General features: G+C 38.4%; 1 protein-coding gene across 2 annotated transcripts; it reads right to left on the reverse strand.

Moving 5' to 3' along the window:
* Window positions 1-6845: 6845 nt before the first annotated feature.
* Window positions 6846-23434, reverse strand: Nck1 (NCK adaptor protein 1). Of its 2 annotated transcripts, none has more exons than XM_051140108.1 (3): window positions 23157-23434; window positions 10990-11702; window positions 6846-8275 (listed from the first exon to the last, which is right to left on the reverse strand). In XM_051140108.1, exons 1-3 carry the CDS (start codon window positions 23380-23382, stop codon window positions 8081-8083), a joined length of 1134 nt encoding a protein of 377 aa, XP_050996065.1. In that variant the 5' UTR covers window positions 23383-23434; the 3' UTR covers window positions 6846-8080. The 2 variants fall into 2 exon arrangements, with proteins under 2 accessions (XP_050996065.1, XP_050996066.1); XM_051140109.1 differs by lacking the exon at window positions 23157-23434 and adding an exon at window positions 21289-21554.
* Between the last annotated feature and the right edge of the window lie 210 nt (window positions 23435-23644).

Genomic DNA, 23644 nt, shown 5'->3' on the forward strand with positions numbered 1-23644 from the left:
ACAGGTGAATCTTTGTGAGTTCTAGGCCAGCCTGGTCTACAAAGCAAGTTCTAGGACAGCCAATGCTACATAGAGAAACCCTGTTTCAAAAAGAAAAAAAAAATTGGCCTCTTAAACTTCAACTCCTTCAGGACTTTAAAAACTCCAATTTGCAAGTTATACTGGTAAAACGAACACTGATCTGAGAACAAACATTTTTTTTTTTTTAACAAAACATTTTTGGTTCCAGTTTCTTAACTTACTTGCAAGATCATTTTGAGACACTAATTCACTGATTCATTCAACTGGGAGTTTACTATGTACAAAATCTGGAAATTCAACAGTTCTTTCCCAACTAATGAAGATGCATACAGAAACAACCACGGGGGCATTATTGAATACAGTGAAAGAACCATTGGATATACTGGAATCCTGGAGAGAAACACCCAATTTACCCCCATGGGATCCCAGAAGCTTCCTGAGGAGACTGGCAGGCAGTATTAGACTAATGAGAAAGAATTAGCCACATTGTGTTTACAAAATCATGTAAGTTTTGTAGAAATAGCAAGCAAGGCAGAGTGAGAAGACACAGCAGACAGAAACAAGGTCTGGAGAGCTTTCAGTATTTTCTGAGGGGTTTCCAGTTTATCCTGTGAGCAATGACTACCAAGGACAGGGTTTTAAGCTCAGATCTGATGATGGCATTCTCTGCATTTGAGTCTTAGAAGCTGAGAAAGCAAGGAAGGAGCAGACTAGAGGGAACTCTGGCAGGCTCTGGGTGAGAGATACTGCCAGCCTATGCTAGGTTTCTCATGCCTGTGGCAAGAAACAAAACTCTCAGGATGCAGGATTTAGTAGATTAGCAGCTCCTACAGATTGGGAGGGGCCAGGAAGAGACGCCAAACATGACTTTCCAGTTCTGGTTTAGGTAACTGGGTGGACAGCAAGACCTCAATGGAAAGAACAGAAAGGAGCAGAGCAGGGTGGGGTCAGGACAGGAGGGGTAGGGGTCTATAGAAAGAGGGTACACATACTCAGCCTCATACACTCTGATTTGCAGCATGTGAGCAGTCACAACCCCCACTGTGTAAATAACCCATCTCAAACTGATGTCAAGGAAATGGAAACTTTCCCCTGCCTATGGGGCGAGCTTGTGCAAAGAACACGTCCATTAAGGAGGGTGTGCAGACATACATACATACCAGGACAAGAACATACGGGGGAAGGGGTTATCTCAGAGAAATGGATCCAGTACAAGTTATAGTTCTGAAAACAATGAAGCACGGTGTGGCTGTTGAGGGAGAGTGCAGAACAGAGTCCCCAGTGAGTTAATCACTGCAAAATGTCCCCTGGATGTAACAACTGGAAAGTCATTGTAATCCCAGCAAGAGGAGTTCCTGCAGAAGCCTTGGATCAGAACCAAGACCACTGTAGGCTCAAGAGTAGATGGAAAAAGTAATGACCACTTGATGCAGAGGAAGAAAACAATCCCATCAGCCTTACATTTCTTTTTCATTTACAAAGTAAATACAGTAATGTCTTGCAAAAATAGTTGTGGGAATCAAGAATGAGAACAGGAAATCCAGCAGAAATCTGGCCAACTCCAACTTCTTTTCACTTACCTTAATAGTTTCCCAGTTAGCATTAAGAGGGGTGTGGCCCATGAAACTAACAAAGGTTAAGAGCATAATCAGGAAGTGGGCCTCCAAATGGAATTCCAAGAATATACCCATCTATGTTTGAATAGAAGGAGTTAGATGAGTTCATGATCCAGCAAAATCCAGATGGAACAACTTGAGCAAAGCTTGAGATGAAAAGCTTGAGACTACTTAGTGAATCAGAGGATAAAAAAGAAAAGGTGGACAGAAGAAATGCAATCAAGAGTTGAGACTCGGCTGGGCAGTGGTGGCACACGCCTTTAATCCCAGCACTCAGGAGGCAGAGGTGGGCGGATGGCTGTAAATTCGAGGCTATCCTGGACTACAAAGTTAGTCCAGGACAGCCAAGGCTACACAGAGAAACCTTGTGTCGGTAAACCAAAATAAAATAAATAAATAAAATAATAAATAAATTAATAAAAATAAAAAATAATAAAAAGAGCTGAGCCTCACACATTGGACTGTGGGGCAGTCCACCACCAATCCACGGGGTCACAAAATGGCTAGTTCTGCTTCACATGAGTCTGTATCAAGACAAAGCAGCCAAACATTACCACCCTGACAGGTGTCTGCCAGTCTTTAAGCAACTACAAGGAGCTAGTTCCAAACTTAGCAGGCATCTATAGGGCAGTGAGAAGTAATGTTATAAACCTAACCCAGTTTTTGAATTAATCCTTCTTAAGCCTGGGCCACACACTCGGTGAGGACTTCTGGATGGCTATGCATCATTTATTCAACTCTCCCACCTGATACTCCTGGCTCTGCTCTTGCCTCTCTTCTGCTTTGTCAATTTTCTTCCTACACGCTGTAAATGTAACATGCCCAAACCAAAGTATCCTTTATCCTGTTGCCTGCATATTTAATTTTTGTTGACACAGGGGCTCAGGGAGCCAAGACTGGCCTCCAACTCACTATGCAGCCAAATTTGTGAATGATCTTTAACTTCCTAATCCTCCTGCCTCCACCCCTGAAGTGCTGGGATTGGTGTACATTAACATGCATGGTTTATATGGGGCTAGAAACCAAACTCAGAGGCTTGCTTGCGCATGATAGGCACCACTCTACTAACCGATCTACACACCCAGCACTGTTGTCTGCACGTCTTCCCACCCCCAATCCAAGGCTCACTCTTCGGAGTGTCAGAGTGTCCAGGCACAGACCAAATAGTTAATTATTTTTCTCTCTTCCTGTAATCTTCCCTTATCCCGCTTGCATTACACCAAGATCTCCACATATTTATGCCTGTGTTTAAGCATATCTGACATTTAGCTCTTTCTTCTTTTTCCCAGAAGTCGCACAGAGAATGTCAACAGTGGGATTCCTTTTAGACTCTTCTGTTTCCGTCACGCCTCTTCTAGCTGTAAATTCTACATTTCCAAACTCCAGTTTTCAGTACTTCTGCTGAGAGGCTGGTGGAATGGTTCAGTGGTTAACAGTACCAGCTGCTCTTCCAGAGAATCTGGGTTCAATTTCCAGCCCCTGGATGGTGACTTCACCCTTCTTAGTCCTCTGGGATATGCTGTGGGCCTTTCTTCAAGGCCCCTTGCTTTGATGGAGAATTATGTTTTATTCTGAGCAGCCCCTTGTAGTTAAAAGTTCCATATTTAAATAAAACAAATATCACGTTAAAAATTTGAAAGTTAGAATCTATGCTTTGTAAGTGAACATCTTACATGATAGTATAATACTTTTGGCTAGTGTTTCTCAATCACTGGTTGGTCTTAAATGGAGCCCACAAGACTAATTCAATTTTACCAGAGACCCCAATCTGGGCCCTGTTAACACCTGCAAGCCTGGGCTACAGCTTCATCTACTTGCCTTCTCCACTTCGGCACTGCATCACTAGAATTTCCATTTCACAAAAGCTTTGTTTTTGTTTTTGATTATTCATTGTATTGCTGGGTGAGAACTCGGGCCGGAGCAGCAGAACAATCAGCTTAAAAGGTAGAACTGTTTTAAGGTAAGATGAACGGAAGGAAGAGAGAAGGCCCATCTCCTTAAGGTTCTACCACCTTCCAAAAGTGCTCCAGATGGGAACCAAGAATTTAACATATGGCGTTGAGGGACATGCAAGATGAAACTATAGCAACAGTTCCAAACTAACAGTTTCATCTTGAAACCAAGCAATTATACCTCAATGAAACCAGCAATTCATCTTTATAATACCCCCCTTTGTCTATATACAGGTTAGAAAGCATATTACAATTGACATAATCTGTTCTAGAGAAGCCATGCTTACTCAGGAGTTACTAATTTCTTCTGTAAGTGTTCAAAATTATCCCAACTATTCCCATGGTTAGCCTGAATTTAGTTAGACAACTTAGTCTCTTTCCAGAATCTATCTTTTTGTTTTGACAAATTTTGCAGTGATAGATACCTGCTGGTTCACTAAGATGTATCTGAAACAAAAGTCAGTTAAAAATCATCCTTTTCCCAACATATCTTAGATACGACTTCAAAATGTTACTTATATTGTTTTCCCGTTTGTCAATGAGGTACAAGAGAGAAAACTTTTGTAGTAATAAATACAATTTGCCACAGTGAAAGCAGCTATCCCTTATGTAATCTGAGTAGAAACATTTAAAATCAGTGCTTTTCTAGCATGCGTGAGGTACCTATTCCACTGTTCAGCACTACAAAGATAAACACAACAGTCAGCATGTTCCTGCAAGCTACTGGAGGCATCAAAGCCAATTCTGAAATTGGTAAAATCAGAAGTGTTCTGGCCAGAAAATAAATTCTTAATTTGGTTCAAAACCCTTCTGTGGGGCTGGAGAAATGGCTCCGAGATTAAGAACACTGGCTGGCTGCTCTTCAAGAGAATACAAGTTCAATTCCCAGCATCCACATGGCAGCTCACAACTGACTCTGACTCCTTAACACAGACATACATGCAATACACGTGAAAAATAAAAATTTTAAAAGCCTTCTGTGTATATATCCAATGATAATCAAACCCTTCCTTCTTTACAACCTCAGCAGTTAATTTCCTACTTCATACAACAAGTCTCAGCAATGCACATATAATTTCAGGTCAAGAGACTCCTGTAAGTAAACTAGAAATGCACATGTAACAGCAAGAATTAGGGTGTGAAGTGTGGGCTGCTTTGTTTTGCTGTCTGCAGTGTCTAGAATACAGCAGAACTTGCTGACACCAATAGAACGAGCATATCTACCTTGCGAAAGAGCCAACAATTTATTTTTTCAGTCCACTGGATGTGATTTAGAGAATGATACCATTTTATGTTGAACAAAATTCAAGGAGTGAGCACAGTTGTGAAGACCTATAAAACAGGTGAGAGCTATACAAAGGGGTCTTGCCTTGTAACAACTAAACAGGAAAGGCAAAGCCGTAAGGCTACACGCTTAATTCACTGATTTGGACACCAGAACTGCTTCTGAAAAATGGCCATTTCATATTCAAAGCCAAAAACTCTCCATACAATAGAAAAAATGGGGAGAAACAATAAGTCAATATGGCTATAACTTATGGGTTGAGTTGGGAAAGACTTTGTTACTCTGAATGTCTTTCTCTATGTGTACTATGGGACCATCCCCATCAGGTTCCAGCTGATTGTTACCTTGGAAACTCACGCTGTCAGCTTATTTTTAAAGGAAGCCATAAATTACAATGCTATCTGAAACCTCCCATTTTCAGTGCTGTCAAGTTGAATATTACCCAAGTTAAACAACACTTCTACAATTGGCTGTACCATCAGCAGGGAAAGGGGTGGGTATATCAGAAGACACCTCATAGGCCACATTTTTACAACCTCTAGATTGTGTGTTAGAGCATTAGAAATGGATATGGTTTGCATGCAATTTATCAGCATGTCCTAATAACCTGGGTTGTTCACTCTAGGCCTTTCTGTCCTGGCAATATGCTTGGTTTCCTTTGTTTGGTGTGTGGGTAGCACCCAGGCTTCATGCATGTTCTGCTGCACAGCTACAGCCCCAGCTCTTTTTTTCAGACAGTATCTTGATAAATTGTACTCAGGCATGTCTCGTGATCCTCCTGCCTCAGCCTCTTGAGCAGCCAAAATTACAGGCGAAAACCACTGGGCTGGGTATTTTGTATTTTTCTTAGTGATGTTTGTGAAACAGTTTTAATAGTCTTGGTATATGTGTTGACATATACTGATTGTATGCAATACTTGTTATGAAGATATTCAACTCACACCCCTAAGATTTATGGCCATGTAAGTGACATAACATTTATAGCTTTTGTTACTAAGCTTGTACACAAGCACAAAGTTGTTTAAGAACAAAACACCTCTTCTAAGATTTTAGAGCAGTTTTTATGGACACAAACCAACCAGGACTAGAGGTATGTATATTTAAACTTGAAACTAATCATCTTTTTATATATAGATAAAAACGTCTGTAATAGTGATTTTCCCAGGACCCACCACTTAGTCTAAAGCTAGCACACACACAACAGTGTGTCAAGACACACACAGATCTAGGAGGGAGATGTTCCTAATACAAGTCGGTTACTATCTAGCCATGTAGCTATTTTCCAAGGTTGTTCTAATTTCTATGAAAACTGCTTCAAGTAAAACTCATGCTTATAATATACATAGCCTTTGGTTGAAGAGGTGGTTTAGGACTTTTTAAAAAGCTGATCAAAAGTTGATATACAAAAGTAAAACAGTGCAGAGTTGGAGAGCACAGACACTGCTGGAAAACCTCCGATTTCCATAAACTCTAGCTACAGCAGGACCCGCGCCTTCCTCTTCAGCACTACTCCAACGCTGCCTTCCCAGAGGACCAGCTGCAGCACAGAGGGTTTATGTAAGTCCACAACAAAGTCTTATCTGCTTCTTTTTATAAAGGTCCATTTTGTTTCATGAAGGGAGCACATAAAGAAAGAAAAAAAAATAATAAAGTATCATTCTGTAAACCACTTTTAAACTGTTTCTCTTAATAGTCATAGTATTTTACAGCCCTGAAGGATTATATATAACATTTACTTACATTAAGCAATCTACTACCATTTACCTTAAACAAAAGAGCACTCAAATACAAATATAAATTAAAAAGCTTTGAAAGCAGGTGTTATAAAGATGGAAATTTATACACCGGAACTTGAATTCTATCTGTTGACTTCTACTTAGTGGGAGAGGCCAGGGCTGCCACCCAGTGGCAACATCAGCCTCCAAGTGATTGTAGGATTTCAATTAAAAATTTAAACTACTACAATGAAGAAAAAGTGAAGTTATACTTTAATTTTTACCAGCTATAACTTTGGTACATTATGTGTTTAAAACAGCAAAGTTCTTGTGCTCACGTAGTATCAGAGGCCTGTTACTTTGCTTAAATTAAAAATTACAGAATGAGGAGGCAAAGTGTGACCAACAGAATAGTATATAGTTTAGTCTCTCATTCATACAAAGTACTAGATGGCAAATAATTTTTAAATAATACAGTTCACCTAACTATAGCATATTTCCCCTATAGCACAACACTTCAGAGTCCCAGTTAAAGAGACTGAAAGATAGGATTATTTTGTGTGAAACCTTGGGTTAAATATGAAACAGTGTCAAAAATGTTTCTTCATTAAATCAGATATTGAGGGAGACTAAGGAAGCTGTAAGTTGAAAACTTTAAATCCTAAAAGTCAAACTACTGATGTTTAGAGGGGGAAAATTACGTATCTCACTGTCTACTGTTTTCCTCAAACTTGGGACATGACTTATCTCACAGTGACATAAATACAGCATGGTCTAGGAATACCCATTTCATTCAATAACTCACTGGCAGAGACTGCTTTGTTCTCTTGATAGCCAAGTGAAGGGGAAAGGAGCACTCCCTAAGTTCTTAAATTTTTGTTTAAATAGCCATAAATTATGTCTTATAAGCTATATCAAATCTCTTTTGAATACAATAAATGGATTTTTTAAAATGAAGGCACAAACAACATACCTGATATTTACAATGGCTTGTGACAGATACAATACCTGAAAAATCACTTCTAATTTTCTGTTTATTATTGCTATTTAGTCACAGAAAAGATGAACACTTTACAAGAAATGTACTTTAGCATATGTCATATAGATATAATTTTGTGTTATGAGGAACTATGGGAGAACAGAATGTCTATATGAGGAAATAAACAGCAATAAAAGAATTCTACCATATAAAGATTTTTTGAACCAAATTATTTTTTTTTCAGAATACAAAACCTTAATTGTTAGAAAGAAAAAGAAAAACAACAAAGATAATAAGGTAGAAAACCAAGAATAAAGAATTCTTCTATATGTACTGCATATGTAGTATATATGTATGGGCTGAGTGATAACAAAAATACTCATGTATTGCAGTCAATCCTCATACAGTTCGAAACAGCACTTCCCAAGCAAGTACAGTTGGCCTGACCCCTTCTCAGTCTTCAGTTACATGATGAGTTAAAGCTGTATAGCAGTCACTGCTGATGAGCAGTATCAAGATAAATGCTTGACAAGATACAATTTTTCTCCTTGTTCACTTGTAAAGATTGGTGCCTTTTTGTAATGTTCTACAAGTTCTTCCATAGTGCTGAATTTCCGTTGCCCAATGCAATAAACAGTCTCTTTCAGTTGGACTTTAAAATGCTTGTTTTTTCCTTGTGCTTTTAGCGATACTGAGAAATCATTTGGCTAAAAGAGAAAAAGGGAGGTGGAAGTAAACATTTTGAAAGTCATGTATCTGAATGTAAAATAAAACATAACTGCTAAAATCTGAACATGTACTAAGTACAAGACACAATGCTAAATTATTTACAAACTCTCATTTATTCCTCAAAATAAACCTTTTTTATGAACGAGAAAAATGCGGCTCAGAGAGCATAGCTCTAGGATCCCTCACCTGGTGACAGCTACCCCCAGAGCAGCACATACAGAAAGTCTAGTATTTTCAGAGGCACAAGAGAGCACATGAAAAAATACCATACTTCTACTCCATCCCCTCTTAGAGTGGACAGTAACTAACTTACATAACGCTGTGAATTTTAAGAAATAAAGGACAAATTAAGAATTCAACAAGACTTTAATAAAAGGTGACAGGGCTGGAGAGATGGCTCAGTGGTTAGTGGTTAAGAGCACTGTCTGTTCTTCCAGAGGTCCTGAGCTCAATTCCAGGCAACCACATGGTGGCTCACAACCATCACAACCATAGTATAATGCCTTCTTCATGCATACAGGTATACATGCAAACAGAGCACTCATACACAATAAATAAATTTACACACATAAAGTCAATAAATCTTAAAAAAAAAAAAAAAAGGTGACAAACACAAATTCCTAGAAGGGCCAAAAGAAATGTAAGACAGAAGAAAGAGGGTGTGGCCAGTCTAAAGAAGTTACACTGCTCACCTGTGACTGCTGCTTTGCAGAAAAAGACCCCATGTGGATTGGTCTTTTCCGTTGTTTTTAAACACCTTGTTTACGTGAATGGGAGCTTTGCCTGCATGTCCATCTGTAAGCCGTGTGTGAGCAGTGCCTGGGGAAGCCAGAATGGGTACTGGCTCCCCCAGGCACTGGAGCTACAGATGGACTGAGTTGCCATGTGGGTACTGGGAATCAAAACTGGGTCCTTTCAAAAAGCAACCAGTGCTCCTATCACTGTGCCATCTTTCCAGCATGGTCTTCCAATTTTGAAGGGAAATCTGAAGCTCACATTTTTAAAAGATATTTTTATTACTTTATAAATTTTATATATGTTTGTATGTCTGTGTGTGGGTATAAGGACACTTGTACAGATGTGCATGGAGGGCGTCAGATACCTCTAAGAGCTGGTTGTGAGCTACCTGACACAGTGCTGGGTACTGAACCCTGGAAGGACAGCAAGCGCTTTTAATTGCCGAACCATTTCTTCAGCCCCAAAGTCGAATTTTTATAAATCCTTTGCTACTGAAATATTGGCGATAAATTGGGAAGATTTTTTATTATGCAAACCAAACAAAAACACATGTTCAAGATCTCCAGCTGAAAAATAACACTACTGAAAATAATCATATATTTTGGCTACTATTCACCCACAAGAAAAACAGCATCCTGTATTTAAATTTCCTTCTTTCTTAATTAGGTGGTAGTAGCCGCGGCTGTTGTTTTAAACCTAATACTTTTGAACAATCTCAATCAAGCCAAGAATGGTGACTTTTAAATGCTGTACTGCATATCAGGATTTTTAACAGAAAATGGACTCCACTATTCTTGTCTATTGACAATCATGTCTCTTGAGAGATTAAAGGTCTCATTTTCCCCAACTTCAAATCAGTAAGTCAATTCATTTCAGTCTCACACACGCACCACTTTTTCTCCTTTCTTTCAACCTTTTGTATAACACACTCACAGAAAGCCCATACTAACCATAATTTAATAAGTAGAAAAGTAATGATACCATTAGGAAAAAATTTTAAGAAAAATAAGGACTATCAAATTTTAATATACAAAGTAACACTTAAAAGAGACTAATAACTATGTCATTTTTCCCATTTGTATGGCTTTATTGTCTAGCTGGTTCTACAACGTAATTTACCTCTTACTGCAAATACATTTCAAATGGTGCTAAGTAAGGTTGCTGAGGTGAATCAAACGCTATTTTAAGTCAAGTACAGTGTTGCACACCTTTAATCCCTACACTGGCAAGCGCAGAGGCAGGCCTACCTACAAAATGGATTTCAGGGTAGCCAGGGCTACAGTGAGCTCTGTCTTATTTTAAAGGAAGGAAAGAAAGAAAGGAAAAAAGGAAGAAAAGTAGGAAGGAAGGAAGGAAGGAAGGAATTTTAATCAAACAACTAATTTATGAAGACAAATAAATTTTTTGTAGTTAGATTTCTTGTAAGTATTACAATGATTATTACATCCTTATATATTACATCAAAAAGCAGTCTGATTTGCATTATCTACTCTCAAAAGAAATCAATGCTCAGTTTGCCCCATTTTTAAGTTTAATGCAACAGAAATGTCCCAGAAATGCAAAATCAACACTACTAAAGAAAGCCTACTAATACAGCATACCCACTGCTCAGTTACCTTACTCAAAACAGGAACACTGGAAAGAATAGTATCTGTGATCACGTCTATCCCAGCTTACAACTTAGTTAGATTTAAGGGAGCTGGCCATTCAACCTCTCCAACTTATTTTTGAATGCCTAGGGCTCTGTTTCCATTTATCTTTGAAAATCAACTTGCAGCTGGGTGTGGTGGTGCACACCTGCAATCCTAGCACTACGGGAGGCACAAGCAGGCAGATCTCTGAGTTCCAGGACAGCCTGGTCTACAGAATAGGTCCAGGACAGGTAAGGCTACAGAGAAAGGCCCTGCGAAAGAAAAGAGAAAATAAAATAAAAATATAAATAAAATCAACTTACCGAAGATTCACTATCACGAATGAGAAAGTCTCCCTCATGTCCCCTTTCATTTAATGCCATTTCTGCCTGGTGCCTGGTAACTTTGCCATAATACCAAGGATTGCCAGCAAACTTCCCAGTGAGTGAAGGTCTAATGTAATCACACTGTGGAGGCGATGGTTCCAAACCTGAGGTTAATGGATTATTCTGCATAATGGTAACATAGTTTTTTGGCACCAGGCCAACCATGCCATTGATTTTCCTGCATTTCCACCATTCTGGGTCATTTTCCGGCTTTTCAATAACATCCATTACGTCACCTTTCTCAAAATTGAGTTCTTCATCATTGGATGAGCTGAATGGGTAAAGAGCCTGTACAACATGCAATACTTGACTCGTATTTAGGTTATTGACAACTGCTGCTAATTTCTCTGACAGAGAACCTACATGGTCCCCCAAAGGACTGTCGCCTTCTTCAGTTACATAGTTTGAAGGAAACCATCCAATTTGTCCATTGTAGCTGCCACGCCACCACCCATCACTGCACTTCTCCATGACGATCACCTTGGTCCCTTTTATCAATGACAATTCATCCTCTCTCTCAGCCATGTAGTTAAACTTCACAAAAGCAGGCATGTTGAGGTCATAGAGACGTTCTCCTGGATCAACAAAGCTATCATCAGCAGGGGATGCGGTATCTGGAACGCTAGGTTTCCTTTTCACTTTTCCAATGCCTGTTTAAGTAAAGAGGAGGCAGTAAGACTATAGCTTCAACTCAGTACACTTACCCTAAGACTCTAAATAGAAGAGAAAAAAACAAAAAAACAAAAACAAAAAACCGTGACACAATGGAATCATCTTTTGGGAATGAAATACAAGTTCTTTTTCCATAACCAAAATAAAACTTAACTTCAGTCATGTGATAGTTTGTCTTTTCTCCTACCAAACCCATGAAATAACAACATAATAATAAAGTTGCCATGTTGAATTTTTCTCTTAAGTGTTAATTAGTTTATTTCTTTCACAGCTACAACTAAGAATACAAACACTCTGGTGATCCCACACTTGACATCTTAGTTTTATTAACCTAGATTTTATAATTAGCTATATAAAAATGAAGTAACTGTTTAAATTAGTACCTGATACACTATATGAAATTATATCTGTTAATGTCATTTGCTAATTTCTTAGTTTCCAAAGCCTGATCACTCTTTTTTGAATCTGTTTACTTTAAAATAATAAATTATTTACTCATTTGTTTCCCTTCATTCCAATTCACATGGGAATTTCTTGCCAAAGGGCAAGAAATTTTCATTTTGCTCATAGATAAAATCCCCAGGAGCCAGAAGGGTACTTAGTACACAGAAAATGTTCATTGAATTTTTATTCAAAGAACTGAGAAAATGAACCAATCATCAGAAGTGAATACGCTTAGTGCAAGCAAACATTTTCGGGGCTGCTCATTTGTTAGCATATTATCTGATATTTTGCTTATTACTTTGAAAAACTAGGACTTTGTACAACTACTCAAATTTCTTTTTACACTTTTACAAAAGCAATCATCATTCTCACTCTTTGTTCAGCCAAGGCCCCAAATTCTGATACTGTAGGGTTTTGAATAACCACCTTTTTTCCTCTGAGATTCCACACTATCCTTACTTCTTTCTTACTTAGACTTATCAATTAGCTCATTTCTTCAATACTAAAATCACGTTATTCTACTTTTCTATTCTTTTAATAATTTTTATACGTATTTGTGTAAATATTTACTTAGCCTAGCAGGTACAGTCAAAAGGCAACTTCTGAAAGCTCATTTTCTTCTACTGTGTGGGTTTCAGAGACTGAACTTGGCTCAGAATAGCTTTTGCTGTTCTTTTAAATTTGTATCATTCTTTTATCAGTATCCTTTTGCTTTTCTTTTCAAATTTCAACTCTTGCTTGCTCCCCCCTTTTAAAAAATGTAAGTTTATTATCTATTTTGGAGGGCTAATACAAATCATGTGGGGAGTTCAGAGGGAAAATTTCGGAGTCTGGTTCTCTCCTTCTATGTAAGTCCAGAGGATCAAATTTAGGTCAGCAGGCTCAGCAGCAAATGCCTTTACCTGCTGAGCCATCTCATCAACTCTATACTCCTACTTATAATCTTTCTATCTCTACCATGACATAGTAAAACTACTTGATTACAACTGTAACTGCAGTTTCAAGCATGGGGTCTGATTTGGGCCAGTGTGTGTGTGTGTGTGGTGGTGGTGGGGTTAGTAGTTAGGATGCAACAACTTATGTTGGGCCAACCGCCCCAGATACCTAACAGAAAAGTCATGAGGAAGAATTTCCAATAGCATGGCAATGACTGAAAGATAGAAACCATGCATCTCAGCCTAGGAAACTGACATAAGCTTGACACCTGACTGAAGAAATAACGGGGACAGGGATGAAGCATCTTGGTCAAAGTGATATGTGCATGGTCATTATGTTCTCCCAGTGCTGGATCTGCAGAGGGGCCTCTTCACTGCTTGAAAGAGCACTCTGGCTCCCATGAGATTACGTCTGCTGGGGAGGGAGGGGTACAGCTTAGAGAAGGTGACTACAGGTTAGGCCAACAGCTGAAGCTTTCAGTAAGCTTCTGAGTAAACCAAAGAACTTTTAAATTCCTGTCTTTGTACTTTAAACCTTAAAGGGTAATAATACTGGTTCAATATTAAAAGTTTTCAAACAGATTTTTCTTTATTAACATGCTTCCATGCAGAGTTGAACAGAAGTATGACCCACAGTAAAAGAGGCAGATATAAAACGAAGCCAGAGATATCAGGTTTGTTACCGTGTGGGCACAAGGAGCCAGCACATTTTTGGCAAAAGCAATATCTTAATTTCTTTTCTATTACTGTGATAAGATACCATGACCAAGGCCACTTACAGAAGAGTTAGGGCTTACAATTTCAGACGGTTAGAGTTCACAACCAAAACGGTGGGGAGAGGGGCACTGAAGCATGCAGCAGCAGGCATTACTCTGGAACAATAGCTGAGAACTCACAGCCAGCCAGAAGGTAGAGAGCACTAACTAATGGTGTTGGCTTTTGAAAGCTCAAAGCCCCTAACCAGTGACATAGACACACTCCTCTCCAACAAGGCCATACTTCTTTTTTGTTGTTTTTCCAGACAAGGTTTCTCTGTGTAGCCTTGGCTATCCTGGAACTCACTCTGTAGACTAGGCTGGCCTTGAACTCAAGAGATCTGCCTTCCTCTGCCTCCTGAGTACTGAAAGGCTCGTGCTACCACCACATGGCTAAAGTCACATTTCTTAATCCTTCCCAAAGAGCTCCATCAGATGGGAAACAAGTATTCAAACATATGAGCTTTAGGGGGTCAGTTCATTCAAACCACCATAAGCAATTTCTAAGTATGTGTTATATACATAACACCAAATTATTAGCATCCTTAGCCTTTTCCTCTTTTCATGAGACAAATAAGATCACAGTCAATGCTCTGCATGTTTTTTCATGATGTCCCTGAAAGTCTTGTTTTTCCCCTCTTACCTATTTACGCATTGTCTGCCTCTGGTCCCCTGTAAGCCTTGCTATAATAATGCCTTGAGCTTGCTTACTTTTCTGTTTCCTTAATATGAGAGTGAACTCCCTAGGAACTGAAAGCTAGAAATTCCCCTTGTATCTCCAATGCTTAGTGTAGTCTCAACATTAGTGAATAAGGCAAAGTAATTGCTGAACTCCTTCACTGAAAATATTTTTCCAACTTCTATGTAGGTTTTCAGATTTATTTGAAGATTTCAACTCTTGCTCTGTCTGGAATCCCAGCACTAGAGTTTTGTCAATAGACACTGTTAGATTTAACCAAACCTATATGCATGTCCAAATAAAACTGCTCTGTTCTTAAAAAAATAAAAATAAAAAATAGAAGCCGGGTGGTGGTGGTGGTGGTGCACGCCTTTAATCCCAGCACTCAGGAGGCAGAGGCAGGGGGATCGCTATGAGTCCAAGGCCAGCCTGGTCTACAAAGCGAGTCTAGGTCAGCCAAGGCTACACAGAGAAACCCTGTCTCAAAAAACCAAATATAAATAAATAAATGGGGGGGGGGGGGCGAGGGAGAGAGAGAGAGAGACAGACACACAGAGAGAGAGACAGAGACAGAGAGACAGAGAGAGAGATTGCTTTTGTTAAGTAAAGAGAATGCTGAGGCAATTTAAGTGGCCTTCTTCCCAGTCTCCTTCCCCCAGGGCAGAGTGGCTTTGAGGACAATTACATATAAATCTTATTAAAGAATTGTGACTGAGAGGCTTCAGTTTGGCTGTCAGATCCCTGAGGAACCTGCACACCGTTGGCCTTGGGTTCACTGGAACAAGAGCATTTCAGAGCTAGGCTGTCTTCCTACGTAGACTAAAATCATTTGTTCGGTGCAGTAGCTGGAGAGAGGGGACACTTGGGGCAAGGGAAAAGATCAAAAAGCCTGAAAAGAAAGATGACAAAAAAAGATTTTACATAGAAAAATAAGGCACTTAAAAGATCCTGTATGTTCTAGGGAATCAACATGATCACACATGTGGTCAGGACTGGACATATGCTGTAGAAAAGACTAGGAAAAAACCTGTGATCTTTACCTCTGGCTGACCTACAACTTCTAAGAACACAGTAGTAAAGTCCATGCAGAACTGTTAAAGGCTTGGCCAAGGATTAAAAAAGTATACAAAATATACAACCAAACCATAACAATGGAAATTTCCACACACACACACCCCACTTTCTTTTGGCTCTGTATGTGTAAGAAAACAATGCCAAAATACTAGCTACGAAACATTTCAGTAGCTACATGACTATAAATACAGACTTTACAAAAAAAATGTCAAATACTTCCTCAGAGATAAAGAAATTAAGACCTTCATAATTCATCACAAATAAACTTGTGCTATAAGAAATGTGAAAGATAGTCCTCCAGACAGAAATCAAAAGACATTAGCGAGAAAGAAATCTAGAGTCATACAAAGAAAGAAAAAAGGGCGCCACCAAAATACATGCTAACGTGCACCTGGGAAAGCTCAGGAGGCCTCAATCCCAGACAAAGAACTACATACAGGTAACCGAGAATGCTAAGAGCAGGAGAGAAGGGTCCCCCCACTGCTAAATTATCTAACAGCAAATGGTCAGCCCTGGAAACATACATACAAGTAACTCGACAGACTGAAAGGCTGCATTATGAATTTAGGAACACACACGCAACCAGCACAACCAACAAAGAAAAAGAGACCATGTATTTCAAAGAGGGCAGAGGACACAAGGGTGCATGGGAGGTATTGGAGGGAGTAAAGTAAAGAAGGAAATATAATTACAATTTCAAATTTTTTATTTTATTTTTTTCAAGAAAGGGTACCCTTTCTCTGTGTATCCTTGACTGTCCTGGTCAAAAAATTATTTTAAAAACAATTAATATAAAGTCAGCAGTATCTAACTTTTTGTTTATTAGTCTTTTTTTCCTATATGATTTAAGAATACATAAATTACTTTAACCTAAGTAAATAGGCAAAGCCACAACTAATATCTCAAGTAATAAACCATTTTAAAAATCTGTATTAATCTTAGAGACTATAAATATTTAAAGGGGAAAATATTAAGTGTATGGTACTTATTTTCTATTCAATAGAAGCTCTGTATATCTCTGCGAGCATGTCTTCAACAACATGGCTCCTTCTTTTTCTGACACACTGCTGCTATAACATACAACAGCCAGAGCAAATTTCTTAGAACTACGAAAACATTCCCATCTCATTCTTTAAAAGTTGGCACAAATAACTGTTTACTCACTGGAGATTTCCTTCCCTCTCCACCAGAGTTCATGTATTCCTCTTTTTCTTGTTGCAGATTTTTATATTTTTACTCTAACACCAAATATTCTATGTTCCACTATTTGCTTCCTTAATGGCCAATGCTTTCCCCACTATCTCTCCATCCTAGTGCCAAGCTGTACTAAGTGTTCCACTAATCTTTATCAAGAGAAAGAACAAAGATTGGCAAAATGTGAGTAAAAGCACTTCCCACCAGTCCTAGAGACCCATTTGATCCCGTATGGTGGAAATAGAAAACCTACACCCTTAAGTTGTCCTCTAGCCTACATATGCATGCCGGGGCATGCATCTACATGAGCAAGCAAGCGCTTATCTGCACATGCATGCGTGTGCATACATAAGTAACTGTAATAAAAAATTTTAAACAAATACATGTGTATCTGGTAGGCTGTATTATTCCCCTGCTTTATAACTTTGCCAGAAAATGGACATTTCAATCTCCTGCTATCAATAAAAGTTGATACAAAAATGTTTTTACAAAATCATTTTTTAAAGTATGAAGTTACTTAGTCATTTATACAATAACTATTAACAATTAGATCCTTCCTTTTAGATCTCCCTCAGGATCAAAATTACCATTTTTCTCCAAAATTCCTTTTGTTTTTGTTCAGGCTGCTAATTACAATATTTAACCAAACCAAAATTTGTTTCTCATAATTCTCAGAGCTGCAAGTCAAAACTAAAGGAAGTGACAAGACTACATCTGGTGAGGTCCTATTTCTTATAGCTGAGCACTCACATGGTAGAAGCTTGCAATTGTTTTACACAAGGGCACTAATCTCATTCATGAAGGCTTTGCCTCAATAAACTAGTCGCTGCCTAAAGATCCCCTGCCTCTTAATACCGTTCTATTGCTGATTAGATTTCAACCCATATATTCTGGGAGTCATAGCTGATACATGAGATGATAGCTTATGTCTGTAGCCTCAGCTATTACGGAGGATCACATGAACCAAGGCATTCAAAGACAGCCTTAGCAACACAGTGAGATCCTGTTTGTTTTAAAAACTAAATTAAAAAGCAAAAAAAAAAAAAAAAATCCCACTATGTTCATAGCATCTTGATCTAGTATTTAGTTCACCACAATCATCCTAACTTCAACTAGTCCTTTTTCCAAACAAATTATTTTAATCCATCACTACTCTTGTTCTGATCTTGACCCTTAATGGCTTTACCATGGAAACTTGAACAACACTTAAATTTATATTTTCCCTTTGTCATCTTGAACAAGTTATTTCATTTTTAGGCTTCAATGCCCTTCTGAAATGTTGATATATAAACACCTGTATAATAAAGTTTTTGTGAAGAGTTTTTAAAGTGCATATTTAAGTGGTTAGCATAATACACAGCACACAGGAGGCACTCAACAGACAGTAGTCATCAGCTTTTCTGGTATTTTTCACAACTACATAAACCTTTATTATTATGACACAGCTGGACAGACTTGGCCAGGGGTGGGAGGGAAATAGTCACATGTAAGCACTAATGAGGCAAATAACTGTGAAGCAGTCATATTTTTTTTTGTTTATTGCCTTTAAAAAAGTTTATATAGTTTCTGTCCCTCATTTCTATCTTTCTGGTCTTCTTTACTCCTCTAGCAATTTGTAGAAGTGGTGAGACAGGGTCTCACTATGTAGCTTGGCTGTCTTGGAACTCTTCTATAGACCAGGCTGGGCTCAAACTCTAGAGATCTGCCTGCCTCTTCCTCCCCAGATGCTGGGAATAAAAAGTGTGGTCACCATGCCCAGCAAAAGATTATTTATTTAATGTTTATTAATGTTTTGTCTACATGTATGTCTGCACACCACAAGGATATATCAGATCCCACAGAACTGGTTATAGATGGTTGTGAGCCACCATATGGATGCTAGGAATTGAATCCAGGACCTCTGGAAAAGCAGTCAGTGGTCTTACCCACTAGCTCCCTCTAGCAATGTTTAACTAGAACCAGTTGAGTAGGTGATACACTCCTTGAATGTCAGCACCTCAGAGGCAGAAGCAGGCAGATCTCTGAGTTAGAGGCCAACCTGGTCTACATAGTGAGATCTTACTTTAAAAACAAGAAACTTTTTAAAGAACCTGGTTAAACACTGTGAACACAATCTCTGTATGCTACTGCTCTTCTTTCTCAAGCAAATCTTTGCATCAATAACTCTTCCTTATATAAACTGGTTTCAAATCCCCAATAAATTTAATGCCAGAGTTTGGAAGCATCAGATGCCAAGTAGACAACTGCCATGTTTAACTGGCCAGAATATACCTGAGACAGCCTTCATCCCCTCACTGAGCACTTTTAAGGCCTGAATCAAAGCCACCACTGCATCACCTCAGTAGCTCTTACTAAATTTTGAGTTCATATCAGCCATTCCTGGGCTGATTTCATCATTCTATTAGATTTCTTTTTATTAGTTTTTGCTTCTTCATCTAAATCACCAAATAAATTCAAATAAATAATTCCTCAGCGAACTACCACCTCACTGTTCTTATGTTCACTTCTTTAAAACCGGTTTCTCCTTGTGGACTTCCCCTGATTGGCATGACACCCAGAAAACCATGTGTATGTTTGCCAACACTAAGACTTCTTCTAGGCACGAGGGGTACTTTCCAGGATCGCACAGTCTTGCCCAGTTGTCTATTTTAACCAAACAGGAAATTTAAAAATGTTTAGTTATATATACTAGACTATAAGGCTAGTACACAGGTTATCTGAAAGTAGGTATTTATAGACTTTTATTTTGTACTTCATCTGTCCATCCATCTACATGATATAAATCAAGGCTTTTTATCTAAGATGATAAAAACTGTAATTTTTGTTTTCAAAGTATCCTAGCGACCAAACAAAACACATAACCCTGTTGCCTCTATTTTTCAATTTCATCCAGAAATTAGGTGAATGAATAGCACATTTCTACTCTGACAAAGTGCCTAGCAAAATAAACATGAATATTACACGGATTGTGGAAAGAAATATTTTATTTACAAAAGTAAAATCTTAGCCCTTGGACTACAGAAGCAGTTAACATTAACTGTTAAATTCCTAAGACCTAGTACAAAGAACAACTTTGTCGCTCTATTTATAAGTTGATATACTGAATCGCTGTTCATAATATATGATACACACACACACACACACACACACACATACATATATCTATGTCGTTTTTATTTGTTTGTTTATTTTTCAAGGCAGGGTTTCTCTGTGTAACCTTGGCTCTCCTGGAACTCTTTCTGTAGACCAGGCTAGCCTCAAACTCAGAGATCCACTTGCCTCTGCCTCCTGAGTGCTGAGATTAAAGGTGTGTGCCACCACTGCCCGGCCCCTATATGTCACTTTTAATACCATTTCTGGTTTATTATTACCACTCATGCTGAGGAAGCAGAAACAGCATCACCGGAGCTAGTTGACCAGCCAATGTCACCTAATTAGTGAGCTCCAAACCAACCAGAAAACTTGTCTCCCTGAAAAGACCTGGATAGTGGTCCTGAGGATGACATCTGAGGTTATCCTTTGGCCTCTCCACACATGTACTCACACACACAGACACGCACAAACACAAATGTTTAAAAGAAAATTAGCTTTAAAACTGGAACTGAACTTCAAAGATCTAAAAGTGTATTTGCTCTCTAAAAAAGTAAATGGGAGTTAGAAGAGCTATTCCAGAGGGAATCAGTTAGCCACCAAAGCTCACTACGGAAACAACGGAGCCCACACACTACAAGGACTGCATTCTTTTCCAACGAAGTGCTTACTCCTTTGTTTTGCCCTTTCTCTTGGAATCTCTCATTAGGTGACTCTTTGTTTCCTTAGGCTTCTTGTAAATAAGAGACTTCTAGAATAATTCTCTCTCTTTACTTTTGTAGAGACACCAAGGAAATATTCAAAGAGATCTGATCAACACACTGTTAATATAAACATGCCAGCAGCAGAGCCAAATTAGCATGGTGTTTTACTCATAGATCAGTACATGCAGTTTACGAGAGCTCTTTCTTATTAAATGTTATCTTGACATTATTTCAACAAAGCTTAAGTCGAATAAAACAACAACAAAAACCCAAAAAGCAAATAAACAAAAAACCTCAAACAAAAAATCCCATCCTGTTATTTCAAAGGTCAAGAGTAAACGAACTCTGGCTTCCAGTTCGCAACTGACTTTTACTACCTCACTTCAAATGCCTGTGCGAGGTTGAGTTACTCAAACACACCTATGTACATCACACCCCAACCATGCATGTCCTCTCCCTGCTTACTAAGCATTCAAGTTGAAACACTTTAAGATTATTTACCAGATCAAATAGCATTGAAAGCATCACCAGCCGTTTACCTTGTATCACATAAGCAGCATAAAGTACTAGCTTATACCAACCCACTGAGTTCTTCCCATGTAGTTTCCCTCTTAGTCCACAAAAGGAAAAAAATCTAATTCAAAATCTGAAACAAAAAAACTACATATTTAATGAACAGAGTAACTTACTGAAAAAATCTTTAAAGACGTTTAACCAATCCATTTTGAATAAAAATTCTGTGTTCCCTTTTCAAAGTTTGTTGACACAGCTCCCGGATAATTTCAGTGAGCTTCCTGGTCTGCTCTGTAACACTGAAACTTCCCACACCCAACCATGTGACCTGGCCCACACCCAAGCAATAGAAAAGTTTTCAAAACCGAGGCTTCTCTTTTTCCAATACTTAAACCATAAAATAACCTGTAGAACAAGTAACTCATGGTGGCAGCAAAAAGTGAGTTATAATTCACTCATTTTAAGAAAATATTAAAGCTACTACATTTCTAATAGCTAAAATGTATACATACATCCTTTCTTCCCTACACCTCTTCCTTATCCTTAACTTCCAAACAATGTCTCCATGAGCTCAGCTGTGGAGACAAATCCATTAAATTATATAGGATTTGAGGATTTAAAAGTTGGGTGCTGAAATTCTGTGAAAAGGAGTGGGGAGAGGTGGTTATCTGATAGAAATAGATTCACATGATTATTTAGATCAAAGACCACTAATGCGGACAGCCATAACTGTACCACTGTAAGTAAAGTTAACCAAGGTATCCCAAAATTAAGAGATAAGTTAACTGGTCGGTCAAATGTCATGTTAACTGCAGATATTAAAATATGCTGAGTACACCAGAAATGTCCTAGTGTAGAAACCAAAAGTCCAATACTTTATGAAGTTTTGACTTGTACTATATTTTAGCTTTTAAAGTTTAAAAATAGTTAAAAATATAAACATTTACTTTATATTGCCAACAATTACTAAAATACAAAAATATCAGTTGTGCATTAAAAATTTAAATAGCATATAATAATGTCAGTCATGCTACATTTAATTCTAAACTATCTGGAAGAAAACACGCCGCCCCCCCCCTTTTTTTTTTTTACAAAGAAGCAAAGAACTATAAAGCTATAGCACATCTCTTTGAACACCAAAATTAAATTTCTGTCCCTCCCAATTCCTTCCTGCCCTTTAAGAAAAGTTAAATTAAGAAAGAGGAGGTGGTCAGTCTTCACCCTACTTCCTTCCTTCAGTTTAACCAAGGCCAAGGTGAAGTAGGTTCCCCCTATCTCTGGCCCTAGTAAAGGCCAACAAAAATTTAAAACCAAAGACACACAGTTAAAGAAAGGAGATGACAAAAAATAGGAAAGTGAACAGTCCTATAGATACAAATACACAGCAATGACCACTGGCATAAAACTCTTCTCAGAGAGAAGAAAATATAACGACTTGCTTTTTAAAGTGAGGTTTACTTCATGCCGAAAAGCAATGTGCCATGTAAAATAAATTACCAGTATGCCAAGGAACCAATTTTACATCTCATGCACTTTTCCCTGTCTCAACTAGAGACAGATTTTCTGTAAATCAAAACTCTATTAGGTATTTACTACGCCAGGAGCTGTTGTGAGGTCAAAGTTAATTCTGCTCATCAGCACCATCTGAATGTGGGCCTAGATTTACAGAACTGCTAACATGATCTTTACTCACCTCTTACACAGCTGTTAGAACTCAACTTTCATTGCCAAGCTAGACCAACAGTCTGGTCTTTACAAGTCAACTCTGCACACTGCTTGCTGTAAGGATTGTGTTCAAAGAACTAAGCTCCAGAATACATTTAAAATGAAAGCTGGGGGCTGGGCAGTGGTGGCACATGCCTTTAATCCCAGTACTTGGGAGGCAGAGGCAGGCAGATATCTGTGAGTTAGAGGCCTACAAAGTGAGTCCAGGACAGCCAAAGCTACACAGAGAAACCCTGTCTCGAAAAACCAATAAATAAATAAATTAATTAATTAAAATGAAAGCTGGTATTTTTTTTCCCTTCAATACAAAACAACTTACCTAAAGTGTCCTTCAGGTTTTTAACAATAGATGCTTTCCGAGCACTGTTTTTTCTTTCCACATAGTTAGAAGGGACAAAACCTGTTTTATTCATGGAATTTCGAACACGCCACCAGGATTTAGAGTCATCCAAAAGCCATAATCTCTCATTCTTCTTGATATCCAGCTCTTGTTCTTGCTGTGCCACATAATCAAATTTGGCTACCACCACCACTTCTTCAGCCATCTTTCCACGGCGTCAGTGCTGGAACACACAAAAAATGTTGCTGAAGTAGTAACCATCTCCACACTTTTCCAAAAAGATATGCTTAAACATTTAAGAGGCCAGATATGATGAATCGTTCTTATAATCCCAACACACAAAAGGCTGAGGCAAAACTTTCCTAAATTTGAGGCCAGCCTCGGCTACACACTGAATATGAAGCGCCAGAGTGAACTACAGAGTAAGACCTTGTCCCAAAACCAATACACAAAACACAGGTTTGAAA

This window comes from Acomys russatus, chromosome 32 (assembly GCF_903995435.1).
Source record: "Acomys russatus chromosome 32, mAcoRus1.1, whole genome shotgun sequence".
NCBI classification, from domain to species: Eukaryota; Metazoa; Chordata; class Mammalia; order Rodentia; family Muridae; genus Acomys; species Acomys russatus.